Source organism: Triticum urartu, chromosome 4A (assembly GCF_056163025.1).
Source record: "Triticum urartu cultivar PI428250 chromosome 4A, HENAU_Tu73, whole genome shotgun sequence".
NCBI classification, from domain to species: domain Eukaryota; kingdom Viridiplantae; phylum Streptophyta; class Magnoliopsida; order Poales; family Poaceae; genus Triticum; species Triticum urartu.
Genome location: NC_141876.1, coordinates 528,428,579 through 528,443,417, shown reverse-complemented (window position 1 = coordinate 528,443,417; position 14,839 = coordinate 528,428,579). Strand labels below are relative to the sequence as shown.

Genomic DNA, 14,839 nt, shown 5'->3' with positions numbered 1-14,839 from the left:
ACCACTATCGTTTTGGGGTTATGCATTAGAGACAGCTGCATTCACATTAAAAAGGGCACCATCTAAATCCGTTGAGACGACATCGTATGAACTGTGGTTTAGCAAGAAACCTAAGTTGTCGTTTCTTAAAGTTTGGGGTTGCGATGCTTATGTGAAAAAGTTTCATCTTGATAAGCTCAAACCCAAGTCGGAGAAGTGCGTCTTCATAGGATACCTAAAAGTAACTGTTGGGTACACCTTCTATCACAGATCCGAAGGCAAGATATTTGTTGCTGAGAATGGATCCTTTCTAGAGAAGGAGTTTCAATCGAAAGAAGTGAGTGGGAGGAAAGTAGAACTTGATGAGGTAACTCTACCTGCTCCCTTATTGGAAAGTAATTCATCACAGAAATCTATTTCTGTGACTCCTACACCAATTAGTGAGGAAGCTAATGATGATGATCATGTAACTTCAGATCAAGTCACTACTGAACCTCGTAGGTCAATCAGAGCAAGATCCGCACCGGAGTGGTACGGTAATCCTGTTCTGGAGGTCATGTTACTTGACCATGACGAACCTACGAACTATGAGGAAGCGATGATGAGCCCAGATTCCGCGAAATGGCTTGAGGCCATGAAATCTGAGATGGGATCCATGTATGAGAACAAGGTGTGGACTTTGGTTGACTTGCGCATTGATCGGAAAGCCATAGAAAATAAATGGATCTTCAAGAGAAAGACGGACGCTGATAGTAGTGTTACTATCTACAAAGCTAGACTTGTCGAGAAAAGGTTTTGACAAAGTTCAAGGTGTTGACTACGATGAGATTTTCTCACTCATAGCGATGCTTAAGTCTGTCTGAATCATGTTAGCAAATTGCCACATTTATGAAATCTGGCAAATGGATGTCAAAACTACATTCCTTAATGGATTTCTTAAAGAAGAGTTGTATATGATGCAACGAGAAGGTTTTGTCAATCCTAAAGGTGCTAACAAAATGTGCAAGCTCCAGCGATCCATCTATGGACTGGTGCAAGCATCTCAGAGTTGGAATATACGCTTTGATGAGTTGATCAAAGCATATAGTTTTATACAGACTTGTGGTGAAGCCTGTATTTATAAGAAAGTGAATGGGAGCACTACAACATTTCTGATAAATATATGTGAATGACATATTGTTGATCGGAAGTAATGTAGAATTTTCTGGAAAGCATAAAGGAGTATTTGAAAGGATTTTTTCAAATAAAGACCTCGGTGAAGCTACTTACATATTGAGCATCAAGATCTATAGAGATAGATCAAGACGCTTGATAAGTTTTTTCAATGAGTACATACCTTGACAAGATTTTGAAGTAGTTCAAAATGGAACAGTCAAAAAAAGAGTTCTTACCTGTGTTAAGGTGTGAAATTGAGTAAGACTCAAAGCCCGACCATGGCAGAAGATAGAAAGAGAATGAAAGTCATTCCCTATGCCTCAGCCATAGTTTCTATAAAGTATGCCATGCTGTGTACCAGATCTATTGTATACCCTACACTGTGTTTAGCAAGGGAGTACAATGGTGATCTAGGAGTAGATCACTAGACAGCGGTCAAAATTATCCTTAGTGGAATAAGGATATGTTTCTCGATTATGGAGGTGACAAAAGGTTCGTCGTAAAGGGTTATGTCGATGCAAGTTTTGACACTGATCCAGAGTCTCAATCTGGATACATATTGATAGTGGGACCAATTAGCTAAAGTAGCTCCGTGCAGAGCATTGTTGACATAGAAATTTGTAAAATACATACGGATCTGAATGTGGCAGACCCGTAGACTAAACTTCTCTCACAAGCAAAACATGATCACACCTTAGTACTCTTTGGGTGTTAATCACATAGCGATGTGAACTAGATTATTGACTCTAGTAAACCCTTAGGGTGTTAGTCACATGAAGATGTGAACTAATCACATAAAGATGTGAACTATTGGTGTTAAATCACATGATGACGTGAGCTAGATTATTGACTCTAGTGCAAGTGAGAGACTGAAGGAAATATGCCCTAGAGGCAATAATAAAGTTGTTATTTATATTTCCTTATATCATGATAACTGTTTATTATTCATGCTAGAATTGTATTAACCGGAAACATAATACATATGTGAATACATAGACAAACATAGTGTCACTAGTATGCCTCTACTTGACTAGCTCGTTAATCAAAGATGGTTAAGTTTCCTAACCATAAACATGAGTTGTCATTTGATTAACGGGATCACATCATTAGGAGAATGATGTGATTGACTTGACCCATTCCGTTAGCTTAGCACTTGATCGTTTAGTTTGTTGCTATTGCTTTCTTCATGACTTATACATGTTCCTATGACTATGAGATTATGCAACTCCCGATCACCGGAGGAACACTTTGTGTGCTACCAAACGTCACAACATAACTGGGTGATTATAAAGGTGCTCTACAGGTGTCTCCGAAGGTACTTGTTGGGTTGGCATATTTCGAGATTAGGATTTGTCACTCCGGTTGTCGGAGAGGTATCTTTGGGCCCTCTCAGTAATGCACATCACTATAAGCCTTGCAAGCATTGTGACTAATGAGTTAGTTGCGAGATGATGTATTACGAAACGAGTAAAGAGACTTGTCGGTAACGAGATTGAACTAGGTATTGAGATACCGACGATCGAATCTCGGGCAAGTAACATACCGATGACAAAGGGAACAACGTATGTTGTTATGCGGTTTGACTGATAAAGATCTTCGTAGAATATGTAGGAGCCAATATGAGCATCCAGGTTCCGCTATTGGTTATTGACCGGAGACGTGTCTCGGTCATGTCTAAATAGTTCTCGAACCCGTAGGGTCCGCACGCTTAAAGTTCGATGGCGGTTATATTATGAGTTTATGTGTTTTGATGTACCGAAGGTAGTTCGGAGTCCCGGATGTGATCATGGACATGACGAGGAGTCTCGAAATGGTCGAGACATGAAGATTGATATATTGGACGACTATATTCGGACACCGGAATGGTTCCGGGGGTTATCGGATATATACCGGAGTACCGGGGGGTTACCGGAACCCCCCCCCCCCCGGAGGTTATTGGGCCTCGTGGGCCCAATTGGTGGAAGAGGAGAGGCAGCCAAGGGGCATCCGCGCGCCCCTCCCCTCCCAAGTCCGAATTGGACAAGGAAGGGGGCGGCGCCCCCCCCCCTTCCTTTCTTCCTCTTTCTCCTTCCCTCTCCTCTCCTACTCCAACGTGGAAGGGGGGATTCCTACTCCCGATAGGAGTAGGACTCCTCATGGGGCGCGCCAAGGGTGGCCGACCCCCTCCCCCTCCTCCACTCCTTTATATACGGGGAGGGAGGCACCCCCTAGAGACACAACAATTGATCCCTTGGATCTCTTAGCCGTGTGCGGTGCCCCCTCCACCATAATCCACCTCGGTCATATCGTAGCGGTGCTTAGGCGAAGCCCTGCGTCGGTAGAATATCATCATCGCCACCACGCCGTCGTGCTGACGGAACTCTCCCTCAAAGCTCGGCTGGATCGGAGTTCGGGGGACGTCATCGAGTTGAACGTGTGCAGAACTCGGAGGTGCCGTACGTTTGATACTTGATCAGTCGGATCGTGAAGACGTACGACTACATCAACCGCGTTGTGCTAACGCTTTCGCATTCGGTCTGCGAGGGTACGTAGACACACTCTCCCCTCTCGTTGCTATGCATCACCATGATCTTGCGTGTGCGTAGGAAATTTTTTGAAATTACTACGTTCCCCAACAATACTTTGCCATCATGCAGAAGAACTGATCCTCTATCCTTTGCCAATACCGCTTGGCAGTTTGGTCAGTGTCAGTGCACGCATCAAGAGACACCGATTCCCATGCCTTGATCAAGATTTGATCTTCCAACTGCGTGTACTTCTTTGATCTTGCACACACTTTTGCTTGCGCTTGGTCGAAGACCCCCTCCTCAACCTCCTCCACCTCATCATCTTCCTCCCCATGACTGTGCACGCCACCATCCATCTCATTGTAACAGTAATCATAGATCGGGACTTCATCGATGTCGACGATGTTGTCCTCCAACAAGTGCACAAACTTGGCAGTCGCATCATGCAAACCCGCGCTACAAATTCGCTCCGTCACGAACAAGAGCAATGGCGAAAAGTGAAACAACTAGAAGAAATCGAAGTATCATACCTTGCGCCCATTTCGCCGAACACCTCGGGGGCGGGGGTGGCAGTGTCGTCGGTAGGCATCCTCAGGGTAGCTTTTGTCGGGGCAATCGGAGGAGGTGTTGGCGGGGTAGCTCTTGCGGTAGGCTTCTTGTGTTTCACACCTGAAACCTTCGCTTTCTTCGCCAGCGCGGGCCGGACCGGATTCGCAGCTGTGGCGGCGGGCGCGCGTGCCTTCCTAGTGGGGGCTGCGGGAGCGCCGCCTGGACGACGACGTTGCCTTCCGCTTGCGGGGTGGCGCAATGGAGCCCTTGAACGGCGACGGGCGCGACATGGTCAACGACAAGATCTGCCGGAGGGGTTGGCGCATGGATGACGTCCACGATGACAGGCGACGGCTGGGAGGCTTCTATATCGGCGATGCAAAGCCGGGGAAGGTGGTCTGGAGCGGGCGGTGGGAGGTGGATGGCGGCAAAGGGAAGGGAAAGCGGGAACTGCCGTGCGAAAGTGTCCCTCCCGCCAATTCTCGCTACCGATAGGGATCAAGCTCGGGTCGGCCTCCCACCCCATGTATCTAAAGGTTGAGGGTGAAAGATTTGTCGCGCCCCGCAAATTTTTTACAGGCCATGGTCTGATACAATGTCTGTTCAGGCCACTTTTTTCGGGCAAAACCGTAAACTGGCGGTTAATTTACAGTTCGGCGCGATATAAGGGGTCTGCTAGAGACGGTCTAAGGAGCTTATAGTGAATTTAAGGATACAAGATCATACTGTGAAGCTCTTTTTTTCCTTAAGGGGGTCGTACTGTGAAGTTGTGACCTCTGAAACGACGATGGGCCCTGTAGCCCAAGGCCCGTGTGGCTGCTGACCTTGGACTTAAATTTCGGAATGGCGTCTTAGACCAGGACTGGTAAAATTTGGTTAACAGTTTGTAGGTGGAGAGCGCAAGACGATGGAGACCACTCGGTGCTCCACCGCAAACACCACAAAAACATGACTATTGCAACGGCTACTAACACTATACTATATAGCACAAATGCCGTTTCAAAGAATTAATATCTGCACATTTCTCAATTGTAACAATATCCTGTAGGTACTCACAGCAATGGCATCATCTCTACTACAATCTTCTCCAACCTCTACCAAAACGATCACATAACTAGCGGAACAAAATTTCAAGAAGGAAAAAAGAATAGGTGGGAGGAAAAAATAAACATTATAAACTGTCACGACCTTAGCTGCCTCCTTTCTTCACCGTGATGTTCCATTCGCTAAACCGTCCGCTGCATTATTCTCCGATAATGGATCAGCCCAATCCCAGAGGAAGAGACCTCACCAAGCTACCCTTGATAGTTATACTCCTATCCAAAAGAATGACCAACCAATATGATACAGATGAAAAGAATCGTGTACCCATATGATACAGATCAAAGTATCGAGGTATCTGCAACACGGTTGATGCAGGGGCGTGTCAGAGATATATGTATGTGTTCACTGATGATTGCTTTCCTCCTTCAGCAACAGCAATCCACCTCTCCAGTAAGCAAATGAATGGCGGGGCTATGCCCCCTCAGTTCAGTGTGTCTACACCATTTCTCCAAGTCCTTATCTGTCGTATAGGGGCTCCAAAATATGGCAGTTTCTAATGAAGTCGTTGGAGTAATTTACGTGCTTCGTCCAAAAAGGTTGCAAGTTTTTAAAAGCAATGTCTAGCCATGGTTTGCACTGACCATTGTAGTGGACCACTGCAGCCTTCTTAACACTTTCTATGTCCGTGCTTTCTTGGTATCCTAAGCCAAGCATGTGCCAAGATGGGTCGATACCATGGACATGACCCCTGAATGCTATAAGCGCAGGTGGTAAAGTACCGAATTTCCAGAGAGTAAGACCGGCTCTTAGATTCTGCAAAAAAAATGGAACAATTATGAAGATGAACAACAGTGCCAACAACTATAGCATGTATTAGCATCACAAAGTTTAAGCTTGAAACAAAAGTTGTGAGTAACTATTCTTTATACCCAAGTGGCATTTGATATAGGTAAGTGTTTCACTCTATGTATGGAGGAGTGAAGACAACACAGGATTGCAGATAGGGAAATAAAATCTTCATTATTTCTTTAACAGTTATACAGCAGATGTTAAAATCAAGTACTTCATACAGAATTTGGAACACTAGACAGCACAAATGTGACATCAAACATGACTGAAGCCTGAACATTTTCAAGTTGGCTGTATAGATGTGTGGTTCTTCAAAGCATCAACTTATTCATATATAAGATTGTACCTTCACTTGACTGATTAAACTTAGGAGATTTTCGCAAGGTTAAAATGTGTTACCTCCTTCAACCAGAAATGGTATGTATCCCTAATGTTTGTCTTCCTCCAAGCTTCCAGATCAAAGACATTCATCCCATATGCCCATGCACATTCATCTGGGTCAAGACTTCGATCTATAACAGGGTGAGAGAAGTTGAAATATGTCCTGAAGCGCTTAGACATCACCCAATTATCTTCACCTCTGCATGTCTCCACAGCACCATTCACCTTTCCTTCAAGATCAATCTCCCAAAGAGGAGATAAATCACGCTGAACAACAATGTCATCATCAAGGAAGACCACCTTGTTGAGGCTTGGAAAGAGCTGGTTTAATGAGGACAGCATTAGTTTTAGGAATTGTGAGAATCACAACATACCATCAGCCATGACCTTACAAGCAAAAACAGTATCGACACAAGTAAAGAATATAGCAGAATTGGACAAAAAGATAACAGCATCTAGAAGAGGAGAGGGTGGCACATTTTAGCAGCAAGCAGAATGAATGTGGCAATCGTGCAGGAAGAACACAAATGTACCTTTTCATCTTAGTAGCATATAGAAAGAAAATCAAACATGGATATTAACAGTGAGATGGGTGGTTGGATATCTATCTTGGCAGGTTTCAGCATTCATCAACTTGGCATATGTGGATAGACCATATCTTTACTTACTTACTTAGTTAGTTGCCATAAATGTCATATTAAGCAATTTTCCATGCTTGAACACATTTTAATGCTATTTTGGCAAACCCCTGATGCCACAAAAAAGGGAACCTGATTAGAAGGAAACTTAATTCACATTGGCTGCATAACCTAATATATCAGATCGGAGCATATTTATTACATATGATTTTATTTGAGTTTGCCCCAACTATCGATTTAGTGATACATTTTCACATCATTGTTCTATTGTGCAAGAATGCTAGCAGGCAACAAAGTGAACTCAGTAAGAAAGAAGGTGCCTCTAAGGTACTCCCTCCGTTCCAAAATAGATGACTCAAATTTCTACTAACTTTAGTACAAAGTTAGTACAAAGTTGGGTCATCTATTTTGAAACGGAGGGAGTAAACACTAATAATAAGTTGTTGAAATGTGCCATGGCATGACATTAATCTTGTCATGATCATGGAATATACTAGTTGTAAACATACTACTTGAAAGCTATACACTTGCAGTCTTGCACGACAATCCGAAACATTTGACACAAAGAACAGCCACTTGTAATAGATAGAAAGCCAAGGAAGAGAACATTTCTGATCAAAAGGCACCTCAGGCAAATAGATGCGCAGATGGTTAAGCAGGGATATGTATTTGGGGCTTCGGGCCTGCAGCTTGGAAGCAAGCACCCTTGGGTTGTCACTTGCACTGGAAACTGTTCCATGATCTCCATGATAATGATTTCTGACTCCACGGTGGTTTTCTATAGCCTCTAGTACTGGGACATTCTCTCTGGTCAACCAGTCAAACTGATGAACACCTTTCACTTCAACTATTGCAGGTGATACAGAATTAAGGGCAAACCATGAATGCATCCCTGGATATGTTTTTTTATCAGTGATAACATGGAAGACTACTTTATCAGGTACCGAGGAAGACCGTACAGTTGAGCTGACAACGACTGAAGCAGCAAGGATGTTATCACTAGCAAGAATATAATGCTGGAAGGAATTATCAGAAAGCAACGGTAACAGTTCAGGTGGTGGCAACTGTTTCCTTGCATGAGCATTTGAGGAGTATTCATCAGTAAGGCGCAGAGACAGGCAATGAATGCCTTTGGGAATAGCAGTTGAAGCATAATGTTTATACAGCTGTTCTGCGAGCCTTGACCTCTTTACCTCCTTATCCATGTTTTTCATCTGCAAAGAAGCGCATGACTAATTAAACATAGTTTGGAAACAAAATGCAAAGCTTTATAGCATATAGCAAACCAGGAATAATAGCCATGAACTAAGATAAATTGTGCCAGCAAGGACAAGTGCGGAATTCTACAAACCAGTATATAACAAATCAAGCTATTAACATAAAATTGCAAATGACCAGAACTGCAGAAACGCGTGCTCCAAAAATGGCAAGGTAAAAGGTAATTAGTTGCAAGTCATGGTAAATTACATGAATCAGCTGCAAAACACCCCTAGTGAAATGTGAGTTAGATAAACTTTTTCAAAAGATTACAAACAACAAAGAGCATATCATGCCAGCAATTTTTTTAGAAACGATTTCTTGGTAAGTTGTGTAGATCACAGCATATGGTGATAGAGACTCCGTGTTCTCACACAAGGGCAGAATTATTACATGAAAAAATGCAGTTCAACCTACTAATTCTATGGCTATGTCCCAGATCACAGAAAGATATAAAAAACTTTGCACAATCCAGAGTGACTGTTTCTTCCACTTAACAATATTTTGAGTTTCTTAGATTTTGCAACAGAAACACATAGTACAAACCATATTGAAGACTACCCGTATCACAAAACAAATTTAGTTTGAGAAGTTAGCTGCTGAGGCACGCGCCAAGTAGCAATACATGATTGTTTGGATCCAGTCTTCTGAAGGATTTAGAGAATGCAGTGCTTTCTCAAAAATACTTTAGTATCAGAAGTTTGAGAGGTTTGGGTACAGCAGGCATTCCTATCTCAAATCCGTCATGTTAAAAGAAACAATAACAGCCTCTCTTTTTATATAGTTAAAAAAGGTGGTGCCTCAATTCCTAGGTGATACTTTCCCTTCCTAAGGGCCTGTTCTGAACTCCTCCCGCTCCACGCTTCTCCAACTCCAGACGAGGAGCCGGACAGAACGACTGAGCTCCGCGGAGTTCGCTTCTTGAAGCGTTGCCAGCCTGCAGTGTAAAATGATGAAGCTGCTAAAGCCCAGCTTCACCAAAAGGAGAAGTGAGAAGTTCATGATAATTACGAAGCGATGCCACCGCGAAGTTGTAGAAAACGGTTCGTGAATATCCCCCGACGCCCCGCCTCGCTTCCATTCTCTGCGAGCCTACGTGGGCAACCCTCCTCCAGAGAACGATGTAGCATGGGACCATATGGGCTGTCTCGAGCCGGCCCAAATTGGCGCTCAACAGGCCAGTTGCCTCCCATCTGGGCCGAATCGCTGGGAGAAGCTACTAGCGCTGCCGAACGGATGGAATCGCCAGGTGAAGTTCGAAGCTAGCTCCAGAAGCTAATATTGTGGAGTTTGGGAAGCTTGGAGAGGTTCAGAACAGGCCCTAAGTTGTCCAACACAATTACGCAATGTAGAACATGGATCTGTAAAATTGCGTGCGAGCTAATTTTTGCAACACACATGCCAAAATTTCAAGTTTTACATATCTAATCATATAGCATGCAATTCTGCAAACAATTGAAGGGTATACCCAAAGATTAAATAAAATATAGCTCTAGAAATATAGAAATATGAGCTGGTTAAACAACAAAGCAACTTCTTAAAATAAAAACATGTGGTATTTTATACACAGTACATCAAAATTGTGGTTTTCAGATGCCATGGTCTTCGGATGCTTTAAAATCCAAGCCGGTGCAAATTTGAGCTTCAAATAATGCAACAGTACAGATTAAAGTAGCATTGTTAGTTTCATACCGTAGCCTTCAACCTGACAGCAAATGTCCTAGCATCGTAATGGTTATCCTTCATCTCCGAAAGAAACTCCCTGAATGATTCTGGTAACTTCTTATCAGAAGTGGATTCCTCATTGTTAACTTGATCAAAAATCCTATACAGGTCTTGCACCAGTCTCTGTTCCCAACAAGTAAAAAAGTAAATACATATTCCCCTCTACAAATCATGTTTTACCAACAGAAGAAGTCAACGAGTTCGAGTGTCTTACCGTAGAATCACCCCCCTGCCTACCAAGGAAACTAGGCCCTATTCGCCTCCCCAAGCAATCTGCCAATCAGGATTGCAACAGTTACACCAAATATGTGCAGCAAACTTGTACATGTAGAGCTCATAGAACAAGATAGCTAACCATAAGAAAAACATGACATCCAACAGAATACACATCTACAGCACCAAAATACCGACAACCCATGGACAAACACAATCTTCCTAGTGCCATATCAGCAGCTTGAGAAAAACATATGCCTACATCCGAGCTAGAAAGCTTACACATCACAATCCAAACAAGGAGATCCTTTCCATACACAAAAACTAGCATATTCTTGGAGCCTATTGGCCAAGATCTCTGGCCACTACTACAGAGAAGCTCAAGAGCCAAAATGTGGAGCCTATTTGGCCAAAATCAATAGTCACTGCTATAGAGAAGCTCAAGAGTCAAAATATGGTTTAGCACCCAGGCAAAATGTACCAAAGGCATCAGTGTGGTAAGTGGTAACTTGACTTATCAAAATATGGGCACTATTGCAAAAATCACAAAGTTAAAAGCAGGCATCTGGACCTAGGCCATCTATCTCATCCTCCCAGTGGATGGTATATTCTGGACTGTTTGGGATGGTACTACGAGAATCTTTTTCATTTTCTAACCATGAAGCTGAATAGGGAGATAGATCCAACAAACCAACATTCAAGCTCTTACAGGAAAAAAAAACTCTCCACACAAGGCGGCGAACTGAAAGTCTCAGCAAAAAGAAATTAGACTTCAAATTCAAAATAAAACATCAAATAAAGTGATTACTTAGTCAGAACATGACCAGGGTATGCTGAGAGACTGGGAGAGGAGAACTATCTAGTAACCCAAATTACAAATCTAATCAGGTCAGAGCAGATTGCGCAGTAAGCCTGCTGCAAGGGATGCTTCAGTAAACACATTTAACTTCAACGGACGATAGAGAGGGTTCAGCTAATCAGCAGAGAGGTAGACTGATATTAAGAGAAAGCTGATAGCATCTTTCAGGGTATCCTTTCTACTGCAATTTTGCAAAGAGTTCAAAACCAATTCCTTCAAAATCCAACAGTGTGTCTGACAGCGCTACATCCAGCTCCCCAAGCTAACCCATCGATGGCTGAAAACTAAAGAGTGAAGATCCTCTATTTTGGCCAATAGCAGGAAATCATGCAGCCGAGTTATAACAAAATTAACTAAGCCGAAGCCTAATCATAATTCATAAACCCAAATCACTAACTCTCTTTGTTTCACTTCAAATCACCAGAGTTACCGTCATCAAAACCTGACACCTGAATCTCTAACTCGGTAAGTTTGCTGAAAGGGTTGGAGAGGAGAACTACAAGGTAGCCTGAGTTATAAGAATCTAATCAGGTCAGAGCAGAGTGCCAAATAAGCTTTCTGCAGGTGAATTGATCAACCAGGTGCATGAAAGGCAATAAAATAGCCCCCTGCCTTGGGTGTCCTCGGTTATCAATGAGAAGCAAAGAATTTGGGTAGGGTTCAGCTAATCAGCAAACAGTTGCAGCTTGTGGTATAATGATATGTAGGGAAAGCTGATAGCATTTTCCGGGGTGTCCTTTTCTAATCCAGTTTTGCAAGATTTTCAAAAGCAAGATTGAACTATTCCTTCCAAATCCAACAGTGTGGCGGATTTCCAGCGCCCAAATCTTTAACCCAGTCGATGGTTCAAAACTAGGGAGTGACGATACTACATTTTGTCCAATAACAGAAAATCATGGGGCCGAGATCTGAAATTAAACTAAGCCGAAAGCCTGATCATAAACCCGAATGACTAACTCTCTTGGTTTCACTCCAAAACACCAGAGGTAGATCAGGAAACCAGGCAAGCTGAATCCCCAGCTGAACAAGTGAGCCTATATCATCGAGGAACAAACAAACCAGACGTTTTCGACCCGAAATCTAAGGCATGAGCCATCTCCATATCTCCACATTCCCACCGACACCGCAAGACCGCACAGCCCAGGGCAGTGAGATCCAAGGTTCGCCGGCCCCCAAAAGCACCGAATCACTAGGCCGCGGGGGGACATCACAATCGATCTTATCCTTACCGATGGAGGAGCACTTGGTCCCGCCGGCCTCGAGCGCCGGCACGGCGAGGAGGATGAAGGCGAAGGGCAGGAGGCAGCCGAGCGCGACGACGGCCGGGAAGGCGACGGCGCGGAGGTACCAGGCGGCGCCCCACCCGCCGGCCCCTCCACCTGCCCCGGCGGCGCGGCGGGCCGCGGGCGGCGGCGCGAGCGGCGGCGGGGGCGGGGGCGGCTGCGGCGCGACGCGCACCTTCATGGAGTCGACGACGCCATTGCTGCTGGAGATGGTGATGCTGCGCATGCTCGGCGAGATCCGCAGCTGCATCCTCCACCTCCCCCGCCGACGGCGCCGACGAGGGGAGCTCCGACGACTCCGGCGGCCTAGGGTTCCGGCGACGGCGGCGAGGCGGTGGCATTGGGCAGAGACATGCTAATCGCACGGGCGGTACTAATAGCAGGGAGGGGGGCGAAAGGAAAAGAAAAAAACGGGGAATAATGCTGCAGGTCGCGCGGCCCGTGCAAATACGAGCTGACCCGGGGGCCTATCAGCTAAAACTGCCACGGGAGGGATTCTAGGATTTCCGGGCTAGGCGAGGCTGGGCGTAATGGCGGGTTGCTTCTCCTCGCCTACCTCTTCCTGCTGCGATCCATGAGGGCGAACTAATCTGTGGTTGAATAGTTACTTGAGAATTGTGGTGTTCGCAGTTTATTAGGGTATAAATCTTGATGTTCGTATTTATTTTTAAATTTTCGCCGATGCATGTTTAATGGGAGGAGATGTTTCCGTCGATAACGAGACGGCTATAATAATTTCGTCAATCTCAAGATGATATACTGGCTCGGTCTCTCGGTAGGTTGTGTGTGTGCTCGTAGGAGTAGGAATGTGTGTGTTTATAGGGATGATGTATGCGCGTATATATGAGCGTCTGCGTTAGAAAAAGACGAGGGGGAAATGAGGGATTGAATTTTAGTTTTGCGGCAATCAATACGGTAATCCATATCACAAGCACAAATGCTCTTGAGTGGCCAATAAAAGTGAAACAATATCTAAATATCTCTATTTTTATATTTATTATACTTATTTATATTTATGTTTATATTTATACTACTTAAAACGAATGTAATGTTTCATTTTCTTTCTGCCACCCTTTCATCCAACATTTCTGTATGATAATCACTCACCTTAATTTACTACTTACCTTCTGAACTAATTTTATTTTAATTTACTTATAAAACTTTTCATCAAAATATAAGGTAAATCATGGGAAGGATTTGACAAACATTTATTTACACAATCACACTAACATGAACAGGTAAATCACAAGCTAGCATGACATAATATTTATATCCCGTTGCAATGGACGGGCGTTGTCTTGGTCTACAAAAAATACACATCAAGAATGAACACATTTTCTAAGGGTGTGCAAAATTTCATGGTGAATTGACATCGGGGGAGCTCGGGACCGAAAAAGAAAAATCATTGTTTCAAAAAATTGAACCTTTCTCAAAACCTTTTTTTTCAGAGCTCCTCCGATGCCCAATCAATTCACTCAATTACAGAATGTTGAACCTTTCTCAAAATGTTGCACTCTGTTACTAAAAATCATTACATATAATCACATACTTGACTAGCAAAATGTTAATGCATGTCACTAAAAATTATCTGTTGGCTTCGAATTTGAATGTAGTTTTCGATGTTATTATTTTTTTCTATGCATAATTTATTTTTTATTAGCTAAAATAATGGTCAGAATATTACCCAAAATACGAGGGGGCTAGTAAATCAGGACATGGGGTAGTAGTATATGGTGGAGCATTGAGACCACAGTAAGGCAAGACCACCTGCACCATCAAAGGCAAGCTTGTTGTTGTTTCATTTTCCTTTGCATAAAATTAGTATTGTTGCACTTAGGGACACTCTTCAACTACCTCCTAATCAATGTTAAACTTTATTATGTCAAATCTTATCAATTATCATTAACCAAGCATTAAATATATATTTGGATATAGCTCCTCTAATGGATTGTATCGTGTTGTTCTATCTAAATAGTTCTCATTTAATGAGTTTTCTGTGAGAAAAATATATGAGTTGTCTTGGTCTTGGTTCTAAGAGTTAGATCTATATTAACATGTGATATTTCTATCCTTTCCTCATTAAATAATGTGTCACTTTAGATTTTCCCCTTGGGTGTCATGACTAAGATATAATTTAAGGGCACCCCTAATGCATTATATTTTAGACCATTGCAGTAAATATAACCCCTTCAATGCATTACATATTGTTGTTCTATCTAAAAAAGCTCTCATCTTAATGTGTTTTATGAGGTAAAAGAAATGAGTTGCCTTAGTTTTGGTACTAAGAAATATATCTAGATTAAATATGGTAATTGTCTATTTTCCTCGGTAAATAGAATGACACATAAGATTGTTTTCTTAAATGGCATACTTAAGATATAATACATGGTGGAGCATTGA

At 43.1% G+C, this 14,839-nt stretch overlaps 1 protein-coding gene across 1 annotated transcript; it reads right to left on the bottom strand.

Moving 5' to 3' along the window:
- Window positions 1–5,171: 5,171 nt before the first annotated feature.
- Window positions 5,172–12,867, bottom strand: LOC125552520 (putative galacturonosyltransferase 14). The gene is made up of 6 exons (XM_048716113.2): window positions 12,386–12,867; window positions 10,299–10,357; window positions 10,052–10,207; window positions 7,729–8,316; window positions 6,483–6,785; window positions 5,172–6,047 (listed from the first exon to the last, which is right to left on the bottom strand). The coding sequence occupies exons 1-6, from the start codon at window positions 12,687–12,689 to the stop codon at window positions 5,751–5,753; spliced, it is 1,707 nt and encodes a 568-aa protein (XP_048572070.1). The 5' UTR covers window positions 12,690–12,867; the 3' UTR covers window positions 5,172–5,750.
- Window positions 12,868–14,839: the final 1,972 nt, after the last annotated feature.